The 19,804-nt window shown below is 39.5% G+C and overlaps 1 protein-coding gene across 1 annotated transcript in view; it reads left to right on the top strand.

Moving 5' to 3' along the window:
- Nucleotides 1-1,234: 1,234 nt before the first annotated feature.
- The window catches only part of KIF2A (kinesin family member 2A), a 68,639-nt gene continuing 50,069 nt past the window's right edge, over nt 1,235-19,804 (top strand). The window contains 1 exon segment of the mRNA XM_032625932.1: nt 1,235-1,545. Coding sequence (XP_032481823.1) covers nt 1,482-1,545 — 64 coding nt within the window. The 5' untranslated portion in view covers nt 1,235-1,481.

Here is a 19,804-nt window from a genome sequence, read left to right as displayed (position 1 = left end):
TTTTTCATAGACATTATTTTTACTTTAGATTGGATCTAAGAAACTTTCTTTTGACAACTATGCCTTTAATATATTCAACTTACAAACGTAGTCTGAATCTTTCAACAATTCTTTTAGGATCTATTTGACTTGATTACTTATATTAGGTTGAAAACTCTAGCCATTTGCATATATCCACACACGCACTTAACACACATATATCCAGTTTCCAATTTTTAAATTTTAAAACTGTTAAGTTTTTAGTTAATATTACAGGGAGATTAACAATGACTAGAGAAAGCAGGGCACGATAAGTGTGTTTCCTCCATATCAAGTCCTAATACTAGAAGCAAAAGTCACACGTTTGGAGGTTTGTTTTACACAGTCCTGTAAACATAGTTTCTATGGTCCCTGTCCACATGGCCTTCCTGCTCTGCCAGGATGAAGAATCCCGCTCTCCACATGCTGATGTGGTCAGACGAATCAAGTGACTGCAGGAAAGGCACCTTCCTTAGTCAACCTTGTGTCTGCCCTCTGTCCTTGAATCATAGTTACTGGTTTTATGGTCCAGTGCAAATAGTCTTGAACCCTACAGCAGAGACAAGACACCAGCATCGGATGCATCATAAACCGAGCAGTCAAGCCCCCCGCCCCCGCCCCCATACCACAGGGTTTCTTTTTGAGTGGCCATGAGCTATAAGTCAAAGCCATGAAAAGAGGACCTTCATTCTGACCTAGGGTGGGTGACTCCTCAAGGGTGTTTCTTCTTTTCTTCCACAACTGGATGGGAAACCTTGGGACGGTTACTTGGACAGGCCACCTCTAAGTAGCAACAGAGGTGACACTCTCAGACTGAACCCATGCTGTCAATGGCCAACCCCTAAATTCATCCCTCAGCCACGCGCTCCAGCCGGAACGCCCAGAAACCACAGGGTCCTTAATCCATTCCAGCAAGAGCGCCAATTTTTGGATGCCAGAGAGGCCGGATGGCACCGGGGCGCGGGTTCCTGCCTCTTCCAGGCCGCACGCCGAAATCAACCGAGACGCAGTCTCGCTGCGACCAGTAGAGCCAGCGTTCCGCTCCCTCTGCCGACCTCACTGCGGGCGGGGCCGTCTCGAGGCAGCGGGGAAAGACAGGCAGACGAGGAAGAGACGCGGGAGGAGCGCTCTGCGCAGGCGCGCGGCGCCCCGCCTCCCCAGCGTCTGCTCCAGGGCGGGCGGCGCGGGCCCTCCCACTTTCGCCCGCGCCGCCTCACGGCCCCGGCCCTCGCTTCACCCCGACGCCCCGGCGTGCGCGTCCTCCCGCCGGCCTGCAGGCCCGGGGCCTCCGCCTGCCAGCCCGCCGCTGCTCTTCGCGGCCCCGGCTCGCGTTCACGCTGTCGCCCGGGCCGGCGCGGCCGCGGGCAACCGCTCCCGCTCCCACACCTACCCCGACCCCTCCCCGCCTTTTCCGCCCTCGCGTCCCCCTCCCTCGGCCAGCCGCCGCTGCTCCAGATGAGGTGATGGCAACGGCCAACTTCGGCAAGATCCAGATCGGGATTTACGTGGAGATCAAGCGGAGCGATGGTGAGTCTCGCCGCCGCCCCTGCCGCCCGGGCCCCGCATTTGAGCGTGCACGGAGGAGACGCGGGCGCCGGCTGCCTCATTGATTACTCCGCCGCGCAGTGGGGGCGGGAAGGCGGCGGCGGCGGCGGCGGCGCTTTTGTGTGTGGCGTGTGTGCGAGTGAGGCCAGCTTGGGGTCCGCCCCGGGTGCCGCTGCAGTGCCGGGGCGGGGAGGGACCCTTCGGGGGGCTGGGCCCGGGGAGGCCGGCGGGGAAGGGCCCGGGTGTAGCGGGCTGCGTCTCTGGGGGCGTCGGGCGGGCGCGCTGGCGGGTCCCGGGCCGGGAGCCCTCGCTCCTCCCGCGATCTCCATCCTCCCCGGGGACGCCAGCCCGGGGGGTGGGGGCAGCGGGCTCCGTTAGGGTTGACCCAGCCTTGCGTCTTTTCATTTTCCGGCCTCATCTCTGCGGGGGTGGGGAGAGCGTGAAGACCAGAGATTTCAGTATTTAGGGAACCGACTGCTGGTTCCAGGCTGAGGTGGGGGAGAAAGGCCAACCCCGCTGGTTTAAAGTGTCTGGCTGTCACGTTTCTTCGTCAGTCGTTTCTCGAGCATGCCTCTTTCTTTTTTGCTAGTTCCTTCCTTGGAAGAAGGATGCGGAGCTTGTCGTGCTCAGGCATGAATAAGGGTGCGGGTATAAATGGGGAGAAGTATTCGATAAGCTTCTCAAAGGTGATGAGGCTGAAAGGGAAGGAGCGGGATGAACCTAGTCAGTGCGAGGCACTACTGGGAGGGTGGGGCTGGGGGACCGTCTGTTGATATTTTCACACCCTCCGGAGAGGTAACCTAGAGGAAAGTGTAAGACGAGGCACGGGCTTAATTAAAAAAGCCTAGAAAGCCCTAGGCTTCTGTATCTTTCTATAGGTTTCTCTTGGGGAAAATGTTTTATGTCACTAGCCAGCCAGGCTTGGAAATAATTTATATTGTAAAGGAGAAACCGCATGGAGGGGGATAAATTATTTTCTTTCAATCCACGCATTGAAGAAAGTAGAGGTGTGTTATATCGAGAGGTGTGCGGTGTTCCTTATACCATACCTTTAATTTGTGGCTTATTATCATTTAGCCTAGTCGGTGGTAACTGTCGCTGGTACATCCACACCCTCTTGGTTTCTACCAGGTTTGACCAAGTTATGTGAAGCTGAGATTGACTTTCATGTTATCTCTGTGATGTATTGGAAGACCTTGTATAGCTGATGATTTTTTCCCCTTCGTTATATTTGACATAATTTGTGTTAACAACTGGAAGCACTATTATCCTGTATGTGAAAAGATGAATTATACCGCTTAGAGCTTTAGAAGTTACCAGCAACACTAGTGGGAAAGAGATGTCTCTTTTACTTGGGTTGGGGTTTCTTTATATTTTCTCTTCAAATAACTTTTCTTAAGCAGTGCTGTTAACTGCAGTTTCTTTTTGAGGTAAATGCACGTTCACCGTATACTAGCAAAAGTAGGGTTTATATGTTATTTTAAATTTGGGGGAGGGGCATAAAAATGTGTAAGTTCTTTACATTCTAAGCCTTTAACTATGATTATAGATGTTACTGTAGAATCTATCAGAAGTATCATGATATTTGAAAGGTTTGGATAATTTTATATTTTCTGGGGTAACACCTTTTTATTTAAATGTATCGGACTGGAAACAATTTTGGTTTGGGTGGGTGGTTCTAGGATAGAGGCTTTTAATACTCTTTCTGCCTTAACCTTCTGCCTGTACTAGAAACCCAGACATTTAAGAGCTTTGTGTTCTTACATAAGTGCAAGTAACCTAAAATCACATTTCAAAGCAGTTTGTCCTTGAGAAATAATGGAAATCATTACAGTGTATATCATCTCAACTTATAGTACATATTTATGCTCCTCAGATGCATGGTAGAGTTGAAGGTAACAGGTAAGCAGAGAGCTTGAAAAGAAGGGAATGATCATTTGCATTGGGTGGTGGTGTTTCACAGTAGAAATTGATGTCTGGGAGACGCCCCCCCAAGCTTTCCCTTTTTCACTTTAAAGAAGCTGTTTTGTTTCTTCCCATTTCTATAGCGTAAGTGTTTTAGATAAAAACAATAGTGGTCATTGTAACAGAAATAAACTTTGTAGTTTGTTGAGCATGAATGTAATGCCTGAGACAGTGGAAACCACAGGATGAAGAAGGGCTGCTAGACTGCTGTTAACTGGTGACTTGATGTTTTTCTGCATGCTTGCTAATGGTGATCCTTGTCCTTGTTTCCGAGCACACTTCTCCCATCCGTTATGTTATATTAAAAAATATATATTCCCAGGTAACTAAAATAGACTTGTTACTCTCTTTCAATACCCTGCTCAAAACTAATCCCTGCTAAGTCTTCATTGATTACTAAAGCTGGATGGCCAGTCAGCCACTGAATTCCTAAGTCATTAGGAGACTCGTGAGACAGCATATTTCCTTAAGCATTAATATTTGGGTACATTTTTCTTAATATTATATTTTCAAACTGACCAGACAAGAGGTAGTGTGGAGAACGCAATTGAGGGATGGCAGCCTCCCTGTGCTCACTTCAACCAGAGCCAGAGCATTAAGGAATTTTAAATTCCCTGAATTCATCTGCGTATCCAATCATGTTCCTAGCTGAGGTCCTTGTATTTAGTTTTTGAGCAAATCATTCATTATTGGATTTTGGTTTTCGAACATTATTTTAATTAACCATTAAGATGAAGTCTTACCTGGAAGGGAGACCCTTGCCTCTGTGCTCATCCTGTGAGCCACTTCCCTCTCTACCCCCCATGCCCACCACACCTCATACAGGCCTCTTATTCAAGACTCCCAGAGTTGATTGAAACTGAGTGATCTGTGAAGGCTTGCTGACTTTTTTGGTATTCTAAGATTAGAAGAGACAGAGATTAGGCTTGGACTCCTCAGATTATCCCTAGCCACAGGAGATAACCTGGTGTGAAATTGGACTGGTTTCTGGAAATGAACACTCATGTTTATTTTCTTGCATGTGTCTTCCTATTATCTTTCTGATTCAGTTTCTTTTTGGAATCTAATGACCCTGAAAACTGCAGTCTTAACTGTTGTGTAACTAGGTAGTTTTCACTGGGAGATGCCCCCCCCCCCCAAAAAAAAACAAAACACCGTGCACTGTTAAAACATTCCTTATTCGTTCTACAGTAGCTGTGACTATTGTTTGGGGGCTGGGGGAGTGATGAGATATGTTTTGCATATTTCGAAGCTGCAGCTATGATGGGATTGTTCTTTGGGGTCTCTTAGTTGCAGGATTGATAAATGTGATCTGAAGAGAATCATACACTATTTCAACCAGACAGATCCTTGGAGATGATCTAGTTCTCATTCTTATAGACATGGAAACTGAGTCCCAAGTCACTATAAGTGACCTGTGTAGATTCGTACACCTTCATACAGTGGCAGCCAGGAACCTGGCTTACATAGCATAGAAACCATACTATCAAGAACTGTGACAGTAGAGGAAGAATTCTCTATTATTTGGGAACCATATACAGCTTTCTACAGCCCAGTAAAGACGTAGGAAATTGCTTCTCACTCATGGGAAAGCCACTAGAGAGCAGTATTATAGAGCCCAATTGTAATGATCCAGTAAAAACTGTTATGGTATGTTTACTAGAAGGTCACAAAACTCAGAATTGTGGGAGAAAAAATATTCCTGTGTCTTAATTAAATGCTGAAAAGAGTGCTTTAATTGAGCATCTGAAATCCAGAGGAAAGTGAAGATTTCAAAGGACCCATCAGGAGTCTTTGAGTTTGGGGCAGGCAATCTTTAGAAAAGATTTCAATGACTTAATTCTCTACGTACTTTGCCACATATATTCTTCTGCTAGTTCATCTTTACATGTCGTTATATAGGCTTTTGGAGAACAGACTGAATTTAGGTAATAAAAATGAACCACATAGCAATATAGTTCCTTTTGGTACAGTTATGTGATTTTGATTATGAAGTGGGTAGAATGGAGGAAATTGTGGACTAGTGATTTCTTTTTACACGGTGATTAGCATGATGGTGGTTCCATATATATATATATATATATATATATATATATATAAATATATATATATATATATTTTAGGTCTTCATAGTTTTCCAAATAGGTTATCTAATTGGATCCTCACAGAAACCCTGTGAGGTAAGTAGGGTAGGTGGTGGCAGATTCATTGTTTTATAGGTGAAGAATCTGAGGTTGGGTTACTTGCAAGATCACATGGTTAATAAGAGGCATAGCCTGGACCAAAACCGAAGTCCTTTTACTCCTAGCTCTCTTCAAATGCTGGCACATGTTTGCTGATGATGGTATGAAGTTGATCACTTTGTGTACTTTGATTTTCTTTTTTTTTTCTTTTTTGAGATATGAAAGCCCCTTTTGCTCAGATAACCTACAATTAATAATGTTGCTTAAATTTGCCCTATTGGTGAGATCAAATTGATGTCTGATATTTTATTAACTATAAGCATTAAGATTCAGCAATCTAAGGCTTTAAAGCCCTTTCCAATAGTCAATCACTTGTTGCTTCCAGAACTACCACAGAAAGAAATCTATATTCATTGCCTAGTCACTTGATTCTTATGACAGAAATTTTGGAACTGTGGGGAAAGGCACGTTAACAAGGTTAACTTGTTTGTGTGTCAAAAATCTAGAGAAAATAGCAAAGAGCCAGTTAAGCTTGTGTCCCTTCAAATAGGGAAGGAGGCACAAGTGTGGAAAATCCAGAAAACGATTCCTTGAGAGATCATCCAGACCCATTCTTTCTAATCACAAGTATACTTGTTGTTAATATTACATTAAGTTTTTGCGAGGCTTAATTTTTGGAATTAACCACCAACTTTGCTTTTAACACTTCTATCCTGTAACCTAAAATAATCTTTTAAGGTGTTTATTTGTTTTGATATTGTATTTTTGAGCTTGAGAATAGATAAAATTTTTAAGCCCCGAGTAAAACCAATTTTCGCTCTTCTGGTCCAATTGTGGAGCAATTGTGGGAAGGTTGCTCTTCTATCACACAATAGCTCTTTTAATTAAAGTAGTACTAATGGTATTGTAGTGCCTAAGTGAAAATAGACATTAGAACCTCACCATATTAAATATTTAAGTGCTTGATTACACATAGTGGATATTGTGCCATGTACGAGAACTAAATACAAGTTCATGGTGATTGGGATTTGTCTAGTGAAAACTTATGCAAAATGAAATGGAGTATCATTTCATTGTTGGTTTAACTTTTTGCTTCTATCTCCCAAGAGTAAAATGAGGGGAGAGGTGTCCCTTTTAAAAGTTGTGCTTCTAAATCTAGTCCTGGGCTTTCCCATTTTGGGTACTGCTTGTTTTTCTCACCACCTACCTACTGCAATCAAGCTTGCAGTTCAAATGGGCATTTATTAGGGTGTGAGAGTATTTTGGTATATAGACCTTAAGTGATTATGTCATATCACAAAATAATGTGATCTCATAATTCTCTGTTTTCTTATTATAGAGTTAATTAAGTATACTTTTGTTAACAGTCTGTTAAATATAGATCATTCTGATGCATGTTGGAGATAAAAAAAGAATAAGATACACATACTTCCTGCCCTCAGAAACAAATGATTGATAACATAGTGTGATTAGTACTGATAGAACTATGCCATTCTGTGTGTACATCATTACCACTTACCTTTTTAGGTTTAGACTTTTTAGACTCTTGAAGTTATGAGTCTTCTGGATGGAAAATACATGTCATACATGCTGTCCTTTTCACCTCCTCTTCCCATGACCAATATCCATTATCTCTCGTGGCATGCTTTCCTGATAAACCCATATATTCAGTCTCAGAATTCTTCTTAAAAGACAGCACCACCAGTCCTGGTAGCCCTTGTCAGTCAATTGAAACTGGCATTATTTGTCATTACTGGCCTATTTTCTGTTCTCTAATACTCATTTGAGTTTTGACTTTATAACTTTTAACCTTTGTTTTGATACTTAAAGGAATAAGGTTTACTCCATTTTAAATTTCTGGCAGAACAGTCCCTGGCAGCAGATTCCTCTCTAGATATCCTGTGTTGGGGTCTTGGAAACGCAGGGACCAAGGAAGCAGACAGAGCCAGCTGATGGTGCTTCTGTGTAATTTGGGAACAGCCTCTTCACACAGTGTGGCCAAGGGGCTATGAGAATCAGGCACCTCCCTGGGCTATATTTTACTTACTTTCAAAGACTTTTTCTCCAGGTTTCTATTGGTTTTGGCATTAATTTTAACCAGATTTCACCTATATAAAATTTTTTAAAGGAAGGGTTGGATCAGGATGGGATACACTTCTGGTGAAATTTGTTGAGTGTCTACATTATGCAAAGAATGACCCCTTTGATTAGAACTCTTGGCCAGGAGCTATCTACTCAGCCTCATCCAGATAGCTTGTATCTTCCATACTGCCACTTGAGTTTTGTTTCTTTCTTAAAAAGTGAATCCAGGTGTTAATCTTGATACCTGAAGGGATTTAACATTTGTGTCCTTATAAGTCAGTTGCTTTGCTAAATCCAATATCTTGTTTGACTTTCATGACAACCCTATAATGTAGACAGTATCTTCCCATCTTACAAGAGAAACCCTGTGCTCAAGTGTATAAACTACTGTAAAGTGTTTAAGCCTTATGAAGGAGAATTTTAGATATTTACAGTATATATATTGGTCAAGGCTATGTGGTAAGTGTATTTTTGGGATGTGGGATATGGATATATTTAGAGAACATATTGGATAAATGTTATGGGAGTTCTGTTTCTAGCCTGGGTAGGATTAGTGTAGTGGTTCACAGCCCTGACTGCTTATTAGAATCACCTGTGGGGCTTTGGAAACAAACAAACAAACATAAACAACTCCCCACCTATCACTACTGGTATCTGGGTCCTTTGCCTAGAGATTCTATTTTAATTGGTCTGATATGGAGCCAGGGCCTCAGTATTTTATTTTAAAACATCCCATACGCTGGTGAAACTTAACTTCACACACTGGTGATTTCAGTGTGCACCCAGGATTGTGATCCATTATTTTAGAAAAAGTAGCATCTCCTAACAGTAATCTGACAAAACCTCATGGCAAGTGAAGTTTTAATGATGGGAGGAAGATGACCAGTAGATTGCCTTGGGGGGAAGGAGGCATTCTAGGCACAACATGTGAGCTGCAAATGGAGGGCTGTCAGGTAAAGGGCATTTAAAGCAGACATACCAGAGGGTGATAGATGAGGAAAGGTAGGAAGGAGGAGTAATCTGGGACACCTTATTAAAGACTTGGCAACGAAGGTAAGGTAAGGCATCTTGGAATTAATTTCTAGGACACTTGGAAACTACTGTAGGACTTAATCTCCTAAGAGCAGTAATAGGAGTTAGCTAGTGATTAGTGATAGATTAGAGGGAGAAGTACTGAAAATGAGAGCTAGCAAGGATAAGATTGCATTAGTCAAGGAGGGTAAACAGTGGTTAAGGAACAGATGAAATACAGAACACTGTAAAAAGAATTGGTGCTATAGTCAATATATCACTTGTGCTGAATAAAGGGCAGATGTGTTGAAAGGAGTGGACTTAACATTTGGGAAGGCTGAGTGTCGGTTATAAAATTTCTTCAATCTGTTTAATCAAGCTAATCCTATTCACGAATACAGCCTAGAGGACTGCAGAGCCAGTGTACAATGTGCTATCAAATATCAAAGAGCATCCAACTCAAGACTGTTCATAGTTTTTGCTATTAGTATCTTAAAAATAAGTGAGTCTAAGGTATGAGTCATTTCCAATAAATGTTTATATGTAGATCAGGAATTTACTTAAGCTGTAACACTTTGCCTACTTAAGAAGACTCAGTTATAGTATGTTAGCCAAGACCCTCTCAGAACTCCTAGAAGAGAATGGGAAGGAAAAACAGTACTTAAAGGATCTGGCTTCCGGTCTTTAAGGGATGGAGTGTTTTGATTCTTAAAATGCAGTTGCTCTCCTTTACTTCTCCTTTGCTCTTATTTTTGGCCTATTTTTTTCTGCCCTGGCTTTTGCTTTCCCTTTTCATCCTCAAGATTCTGAATGTCATTTCAGCATTTAGAATCTCTTAAGTACTATTTGCAATTTAGGGCTTAAAAATGGGTAAGCAAAGGATGAGTAGACAGAGCCCAGTGGATTTTTAGGGCAGTGAAATTATTCTTTATGATACTGTAATGGTGAATACATGTTGTAAATTTGTCAAAACTCAAAGAAGATACCCCACCAAGTATGCACTGTAATGTAAAATATGTACTTTGAGTATTAATGACGTGTCAGTATAGGTTCGTTGATTGTAATAAGTGTACCCCGTGTGGGATGTTGATAGTATGGGAGGCTGTGGGTATGTGGGGACAAGGGATATATGGGAAATTTCTGTACCTTCTGTCTAATTTTGACACAAACCTAAAACTGCTCTTTAAAAAAATCTACTTTTAAAAGGGAGGGAGGTATGCAAACTTCGGGCGTTAAAAGTCAGAGCTACTCTCAAAATAATGCCAACTAGTGACAAGAATTTATAATATTTTAAGAATCAGGATCAACCCAGTAGGGTTGCAGTTAAGGTAAATTTTTGCTCTTCATTTTTGTTATGCTTAGTCTGTTGGCCAATATGAGATACTTAGGGTTTGCTGACAAAATTTTTAAATGAGCTGTAGTGCAATGAGAGGATTCAGATAAGCTTAGCAACTTTACCTCCATCTCTTTACTTTGGCCCATGGACATTTTGAGTTTATAGCTCAAATAGCATGACAAATGTCCAAGCACTGTATTAGAAGCTTCATCCTTGAAATTGGTCAGGGTTTAATTTAAACAAGAGTTTACCTGTTCTAGTTAAACTATAAGTAATTCTTGATGTAAGATATGCATATGAAATCTAATTATGTCATCCTATGAAAAGTGAGTTGGGAATGCAAACAGCATTAAATTTTGCGGGGTGGGGAAGGTAGTATTTTTAAGCCTGTAGTTTACTATGGACTGCTAAAGAGAAATGGATATAGTGATTTATCTATATGGTTTTTAGGAAATTAGAACCAATTTGAGGTCCTAATTAATGAGGTAAGTCATAGAATTTAGCCACAGACAGGTCTCTGATGAAATACTGCTATTGGTCAAAACTTGCTTATATTTCTACAGTGAGGAAATTGACTTGTCCAAGGTCATACATAAAGTAGCAAATATGAGATCAGAACATAGATTATCTGCCTCTAAAGTCCTGTACATTCTAATTCCTTTAGAGTTCTTTGTGTACTACGAATGTTCCAGGCATTGGAAGTCAGGTCATTAATTAAATACTTTCTTTTTTTTTCTATAGTATAGATTGCCCTCAGGTGTTTTTATTAATCATTTGCAGCATGACCATTATTATGAGTCCCTTCATCTGATGCCTTTGAGGGAATAGGTACAGGACTTTCCCCTAGAAAAGGCTACTTTGTCAGTTACAACAGAATATTAAATAGCTATTGTACTCAGTGCAAGTACTCTGGCTATATAATTTCTTTTGAAAAAAAAAGTTCTAGGGAGCTTCCCTGGTGGCGCAGTGGTTGGGAGTCTGCCTGCCGATGCAGGGGACACAGGTTCGTGCCCCGGTCCGGGAAGATCCCACATGCCGCGGAGCGGCTGGGCCCGTGAGCCATGGCCACTGAGCCTGCGCGTCCGGAGCCTGTGCTCCGCAACGGGAGAGGCCACAACAGTGAGAGACCCGCGTACCGCAAAAAAAAAATAAAAAATCAGCCTGCCAATGCAGGGGACACGGGTTCGAGCCCTGGTCCGGGAAGATCCTATGTGATGCGGGGCAACTAAGCCCCTGCACCACAGCTACTGAGCCTGCGCTCTAGGGCCCACATGCTGCAACTACTGAAGCCCTCGTGCCTAAAGCCCGTGCTCCGCAACAAAGAGAAGCCACCACATTGAGAAGCCCGCGCACTGCAGCGAAGAGGAGCCCCAGCTCGCCGCTACTAGAGAAAGCCTGCATGCAGCAAAGAAGACCCAACACAGCCAAAAATAAATAAGTAAATTTATTTTAAAAAAAAAAAAGATAACAGGTTTAATTTTTAAAGTGTTTATGAGGTCTGGACATATAATGAAAAACATTCAAGTTCTAGTGTGTGATTATGAGAAGAAAGTGATTTTTTTAATTAAAAAATTTGAAAAATGGACATTATAGTTTTTAACCTAATAAACTTGAACAGCCTTACTAAATAATAGTTTAGATTGGGAGCTTTGAGACTCTGAATACAGTTAAATAGTTTATGCTAATGAAGTACTTGCCTGTATTTCTATCAGTTTGTACTTAGTTAACTCCCTTAAGTAAATTGTCTCGCTATTGAGGGCAGAATCAATAAACTTAATCTCTATAGAGACGGAAAGTAGATTAGTGATTGCTTATGATTGTTAGTGATTATTGGAGGAAGGGGAGGGTAATATCTCAAGGATAACAGGGTGTCTTTTTGAGGTGATTAAAATGTTATAAAATTGACTATGGTAGTGTTGTAAATATCTGAATATGCTAAAAACATTAAATTGTATGCTTTAAGTGATTAATTGTATGTTATGTGAATTATACCTCAATAAAGTTTTTTTTTTAAAACCTTTTCTTAGGTCAAAATGATGAATTGTTACTTAAATTTGCATTATTACTGGTAAAGGTGAAGTTGTTTGTTTGTTTTTTTTTTTTGCAAATTGTAATCTCCTATTTCTAAAATGGTTTTCTTGGGCTTGATTATATGAGTTCTCTTCTTTTTGAACTATTCTTCTCAATCTCCTAAATTCATGCTCCTATCAACTTCTTAAATGTTTATGTTTCCCAGAGTTCTGTCATTGATCATCTCCTATTTCCCTGTGTTCTTTTTAGTTAGTTACCTACTTTTGCAAAAAATTGAGGTGTAATTCACATATCATAAAATTCACCCTTTTTAGGCAACAAAACAAAAGTAAACAAGTGGGACTACATCAAACTAAAAACCTTCTGCACAGCAAAAGAAACCATCAACAAAATGAAATGACAACCTACGGAATGGGAGAAAATATTTACAAACCATATATCTGATAAGGATTTAATATCCAAAATATTTAAAGAATTTAATAGCAAAAAAGAAATCTGTTTAAAAAATGAGCCAAGGATTTGAACAGACGTTTTCCTAAAGAAGACATCTATATAGATGGCCAACAGGTACATGAAAAGATGTTCAGTATCACTAATTATTAGGGAAATGCAAATCAAAACTACAGTGAGATATCACCTCACCTGTTAGCATGACAGTTATCAAAAAGTCAAGAGGGCTTCCCTGGTGGCGCAGTGGTTGAGAGTCCGCCTGCCGATGCAGGGGACACGGGTTCGTGCCCCGGTCTGGGAGGATCCCACATGCCGCGGAGCGGCTGGGCCCGTGAGCCATGGCCGCTGAGCCTGCGCGTCCGGAGCCTGTCCTCCGCAACGGGAGAGGCCACAACAGTGAGAGGCCCGCGTAACGCATAAAAAAAAAAAAAAAAAAAAAAAAAAAAAAAAAAGTCAAGAAATAAGTGTTGGTGAGGATGTAGAGAAAAGGAAACCCTCGTGTACTGTTGGTGGGAATGTAAATTGGTGTGGCCACTATGAAAACAGTATGGAGGTTCCTTAAAAAATTAAAAATAAAACTACCATATGATCTAGCAATTCTACTTCTGTGTATTTGTCTGAAGGAAACAAAATTCTATCTCGAAAAAAATATCTGTATCCCTATGTTCATTGCAACATTTTACAATAGCCAAGGCATGGAATCAACTAAAGTGTCCATCAGTGGTTGGATGGATAAAGAAGATACAAGGTGTGTGTGTGTATATATACATAATGCACAATGGAATATTACTCCACCATAAAAAAAGAATGAAGTCTTGCCTTTTGCAACAACATGGATGGACCTTGAGGGCGCTATGCAAAGTGAAATAAGACAGTGAAAGACAAATACCATATGACTCACTTATATGTGAAATCTAAAAACAAAACAAAGCAAAAAACCAAACTCGGGTGCCTAAAACAGATTGTTAGTTGCTAGAAGTGGGAGGTGGTGGAGTATGAGGGGGTAGGTGAAATGGGAGAAGGGGATCAAAAGGTACAAACTTACAGTTATTCAATAAATGTCATAGGATATAATGTACAGCATGGTGACTATAGTTAATAATACTGTATTGTATATTTGAAAGTTGCTAAGACTGTAGATTTAAAAGTTCTCATCACAAGAAAAAAAATTTGTAGCTGTGTGTGGTGGTGGATGTCAACTTATTGTGGTGATCATATCACAATACGTACAGATCATTATGTTGTACACCTGAAACTAATATAGTGTTATATATCAATTATATCTCTGTAAAGAAAAAGAAAAAAATAAAATTCCAGATGAGGGGAAAAAATTCGCCTTTTTAAAGGGTACAATTCAGTGATTTTAAGTATATTCCCAAAGTTGTGTGACTATTATCACTGATCTCAGAACACTTGCATCGCTCCAAAAAGAAACCCATACCCATTAGCAGTCACTCTGCATTCCTCCTTCACTCCAGCCCCTAACATCTACTAATCAGCTTTGCCTGTTCTGGACATTACATATATGTGGAACCATACGATACGTTACCTTTAATGTCTAACTTCTTTCACTTAGCATAGTCTGTGCTCAGAGTTTATCCATGTTGTAGCATGTTTCAGTATTTTATTCTTTTCTGTGCCTGAATAACAATCCATTTTACTTATTCATTCATCAGTTGATATTTGAGTCGTTTACAGTTTTTTTGCTATTGTGAGTAGCATTCACCTACAAATTTTTGTGTGGACATATGTTTTTTAGTTTCCTTGGGTGTATATATATATACCTAGGAGTGGAATTGCTGGGTCATGTAACTCTATGTTTAACATTTTGAGGAACTGTCATACTGTTTTCCATGGCTACACCATTTTACGCTCTAACCAATAATATGTGAGGGTTCCAGTTTCTCCACATCCTTGTCAAAACTTGTTACTGTCTTTTATTATAGCTATTCCCATGGGTGTGAATGTGCTTACTAGCCATTTGTATATCTTCTTTAGAGAAATGTCTCTTCAAATTCTTTGCCCATTTAAAAAATTAGGTTATTTATCTTTTTATTGTTGAGCTGTAAAAATTCTTTAAATATTCTGGAAACTGTTTTATATGCATTGCAGATATTTTCACCCATTGCATGGGTTGTCTTTTCTCTTTCTTGATTAGTATCCTTTGAAGCACAACAGTTTTTAATTTTGATGAAGTCCAATTTATCTTTCTTTTCGTTTGTTGCTCTGCTTTTGTTATATCTAAGAAACCATTGCCTAATTCAAAATGTGATCTACTTTTATGTCCTTTTACTTCTTTAGTCCTTTCCATGACCTATATCACCTAAAATATTTACATATGTTCTTCCTTGATCCTAACACCCATTCTTGACCTTTGAACATAGAGAGCAGATTATTTTAGCATTGTTAGCAAGTATACTGCAGTTTTTTGATAACAGGATTAATAAGGCTTTGGGATGTATTGGAATCCTAGTTGTGAAGTCATCTGTCTTTGTTACAAGAGTTGAAGGATTCCTATTATATGTGTAGGTGTGCATATGTAGTATATGTCTGGGATTTAGAGGAACCATAGTAAGACAGCACAAAATCAAGCATAGAGAGCTACGTGGGAAGTAGAGTTTAAACTTGAATTATGGTAAAGATGATTTATTTTGGTTTGGTTTCTTTCATGATCATATCCTCAATATTATTTTAAAACAGATCAATGGCATGTAGTTCAGTTTATTAAGAACCCTTCCAGCTATACTAAATTGTCTGGGAAAAGAGGAAAATAAATTCATAAGAAGGTATTTCTTCTTAAAAAGAGAATGTAAAAACCCCGTAAAATTACATCTGCATACATACTGAAAAACATGGATGAATTGATATGATATCTGGGATTTGCTTCAAAGTAATACAGTCGTGGTGGGATGAATGGCAATAAGATTGGCCATGTGTTAAAATTAATGAAACTAAATGAAGAGTATTTGGTATTTATAGTATGTTTGTAATTTTCGTAATAGATTTAAAATTTTTAAATAAAAACTTTTTTAAATGCCCCCTCAAACCTAATCTTTCTCTTTAGTTTCAGATCCACCTTCTAGATATTACCACATGGATTTCCTGCTGGTATTTATAATTAAACTCATCAAAATGGAATCCATTGCCTTTATCTCCAGATTTCTATATTTTCTGTGTTCCTTATATTGGTTAATGGAAGCCCCATATACCTGGTTTCCCAAGATAGAAACTTCAGACATTGCCAACTTCCCTAATTCCTTGAAGATTTTTGCTCCTGACTCACTGTTATTCTCTCCTACCCTATTCCTATCATATTTTTTGGTAATTGCATCATTCATATATAGATGATTTTCTAGTACCCTCTCCTCTCAGTTCTTTGAACTGCTTTCCTCCCTCCCTCCTTCACTCCCTCTCTCCTTCACTCCCTCTCTCCTTCACTCCCTCCGTCCTTCACTCCCTCCCCTTCCCCCCCTTCCTTCCTTCCAGTGATCTTACCCTTGGCCTTAATTAGCTCACTATATTCCTGACATCTTCATAATCTCAGTTTCAAGCATCCCAGTTTTCAGTCACCATTCTGTCTTTCCAGCAAATTCCCTCTAGTATCCTGACTCCACTAATCTTTTAACTCCACCAGGATTTATAATCCTACTACTTTTTATTGTTCCTGTCTTTCCCTCATGAACTCACTTTCTAATAAACCCTCCCTTTATATGTGTAACTTGAACTCCCTTGCCACCTCTCTTGATCGGCAAAACCTCAGATCACTACCTTCTACATGTTTTAAAACTCATTTCCCTTTCTAGGTTGTCTGAAAATGACTGGAGGGAAAAAATCATAATTATGCTTACTGGTCACAATTTAAATTCATGGCTACTTTCCTTGAATGAGCAATCGTATCTCTAGCCCATTCATTCTTTCCTAGCTGACTTTTGTCATAAAATCCTTAGTGTTTATTTACTCACCCACACTCTCAGCAGATGACCTTGCTTCCCTTTTCCCCACTGAGAAATATAAGCAATCAGAAAAGAACTTTTACAAATTTTCTGTATCTAACCAAGTACCAGTATCTGCACCAGTAAATCTGCCTGCCTTACTTTGCCATGGAGAAACTTTTTCTGTTCCCATTTTAGGCCAATTTCCTTTACTTGTTCACTAGATCCTATGCCTTTTCACCTGTCCAAAATTACTACTTCATCAGTTCTCTCTTTGTGCTGTATCAATATTTTCTTTTTTACTGAATTATTTCCATCGGCATATTGGAATGTTATTTCTCTCATCTGAAAAAGTGATAACTCTTAATCGCACTTTCACTTTTAGACATTGCTTTTATTATACTTGATCTGTTAACAGCATTTGACACAGTTGATTCATTCTCTCTTCCTTGAAATACCTTCTTCATTTGACTTTTAGGACTTTACTCTTTGGATTTTTCTTATTTTTCTCTGGCAAGTTCTTGATCTTCTTTGCTGGTATCTCATTAACTCCCTGACTCTATACATTGAAGACCAGGATGTCTACCCTCATTCTCTTGGTGATCACATCCACTCTCCTTGCCTTAAGTACTGTCTATATCAGTGTTTTTTCAAACCTTTTTTCATTATTGCCCTTCTCCAAAGAGCTGTTTTAAATTTTTTCCCCTAATCACACTGTCCCATGAAACTTTGATACTACATATACTCTGTATTTGTTTATGTGTTATGTGCTTCTATGACTCTACTTTTCTTTGTATACCTTTTGCTCTAGCCACACTGAATTTGCTATTTCACATTTTACCTTAGTGGTAAAAGGGTTTAAAGGAGTGATTATCTGTTCTCTTAATCCACACTGGCCAGGCATTAAAAGTAGAAATTTCTCTGGGTTAGAGCCACTACCATCATAGGTTTCCATAGTAGAGTGGAGATTGGTTGTGATGACAGATTCCTGGGAGAAGTAGTGACATTGCAATCATGGACTGAGATTTTGGCACAGGACGGGGAATGTGCCCTGTTTATCTTTGTATTCTTACTTCCTGATTATGTCCTCTACTATTTGAAAGAGGACATATTAGTCTGCATAGGCTGCTATAACAAATAATGTTATAATGCTTTATAATGTTATAATGTTAAATAATGTTATAATGTTTTTGGCAGCTTTCTGAGTTATGTTTAAATTTTGTTAATAAATATATGCACAGATCTACATTACCTGGGTTACTGCTGTTGGAAACGGTTGAAAAACATTCCAAAATACCCCTAGCTCTTGTTAGGATGTATTTAAGCATAACAGAAGATGATATGTACATGTAGATATAAAAAGTTCACAGAAAAATGCAGCTATATTGGTATGGAATTCCCTTTTGAGTAAATAGGAATTTAAGCCAGAGAGCAATTAGATAGCATTGCTCAATGTATGCAGCAGGTATCTGAAAAGTAGTTCTTCAAAACATTGGATTAGTGCTTGCTTCGGGAGCATGTATCCTAAAAGACTTTGGACTGTCAGCAGCATGTTATTTTAACACCACCACTATAAAACTTTGCAAATCTTTTATCGTTAAACAAATGAATAAAGGTGTATTTGGGATATTCTGTCACCTAGGAGAACGATCTTTTAATTAAAATGTATTGAGATTTATTTAGTTATTAAACTTTAGTTAATAAACTTAATGAAGTTTTTTTAAGTGCTGTTTTCTAATGTTGGTTGGTTTGTTTACATTTTCACTAGTTCAGCTAGAACCCTAATCAGATAACTTATGATTTTAGAAATTCAGTTTTTATGTTTTCTTTACTAGTGGTTTTGAACACTTTTTAAATCCTCTCTTCCCCCAACCCCAAATATGCATAATAATATCAGGAAACTACAGTGATTTAATACTTTTTAATGGGATCATGGCCCCTTTGTGACATTTTTTTATTATCCGTGTAGGTAAATAAGGATGGAAGTTTTCTTAAAAGCTGCATGATGGGCCCTTCTAAATGATAATTTTACCCAAATTGTTAGCGTGCAGTGTGGTTCAATCATTGCTGTAAAAACCCAACAAGATCTGAAGTTCCCTGTCGGCCCAGAGAAACTGGGCAGTATTGAATTTTCACATCCTTTTTCAAAACAATGGACATACGAGTTAAGACTTTGAAAATGTGTAGTTTGTTTACAGTATTAATGACGTTTGTCCCATTTTTAAGTTGTATTTTCTTCGTGAAAATTCTTAGCCGTACCATTCCCATTTTTCAGAATTCCAGCTTTGTATTTAAAGTGTAAGAAAGGAAATGCTAAAACTTTTAAATTTAGTTATAAACAGTAACATCTTAAATGTGATAAACCAAAACAAAAAGGTCTCTATGTTTGGCAAAGTCACATTCCCCAGGGATTTACTAAACAGCAACAGCACTGTTAACCACTGTCAGCTGAGGCATTATTTGTGCCCTTCTCTAATGGCTCCTTGTTCCACCAGAGCTGTTGAAGAAGGTGTGACGCTTACATAGTCCTCGTTAAGGATTCTTTTCATCACTGCTTAGATTAGCTAACAAAACCTGGATATCAGAGTTCGGGAGTGTGACTTCTACTGGATCTGCTGTAATGATCTCTGAAAAATCACCAGATTATTGTCTGTCCTCATTTATTGGTCAGTGGCATCTAGGAACATGGACATTTACTGTTGTAGAGAATATAAATTATAAACAGCTTTGAGGTAACTGGCAAGACAAAAAATAATGTATGAATATTACTGTGTATTTAACATTTTTCATTTTCCAAAGAATGCTGGTAGTAACATCCTTTGATTGTCATATTCTACTTTAAAGCAGCATTGTGGAAATCTCCATTTTCCCCAGTTTTTTTCCATTGGAATATCTTCATATTCTTGAATGAGCATCCTTTTAATAAGTTGAAGAAAGGAATTGTATGTTTTAAAAGACAGCTTTAAAACAAACCTCCTTAGACAACAAAAGTTAATTAACGTAACACATTTTGCTATGACTCCACTTGGAAAGATGCACTCAAATTTGCATTCTACACTGGCACTGGTTCTTTTTTTTTTTTTTTGCAGTGTGCGGGCCTCTCACGTTGCGGAGCACAGGCTCCGGACGCGCAGGCTCAGCGGCCATGGCTCACAGGCCCAGCCGCTCCATGGCATGTGGGATCCTCCCGGACCGGGGCACGAACCTGTGTCCCCTAGCATCGCAGGCGGACTCTCAACCACTGTGCCACC

The sequence above is a fragment of the Phocoena sinus genome, chromosome 3, assembly GCF_008692025.1.
Source record: "Phocoena sinus isolate mPhoSin1 chromosome 3, mPhoSin1.pri, whole genome shotgun sequence".
Taxonomy (NCBI): domain Eukaryota; kingdom Metazoa; phylum Chordata; class Mammalia; order Artiodactyla; family Phocoenidae; genus Phocoena; species Phocoena sinus.
The sequence above is the reverse complement of the archived record's forward strand: the minus strand, read 5'-3'. Positions and strand labels throughout refer to the sequence as shown.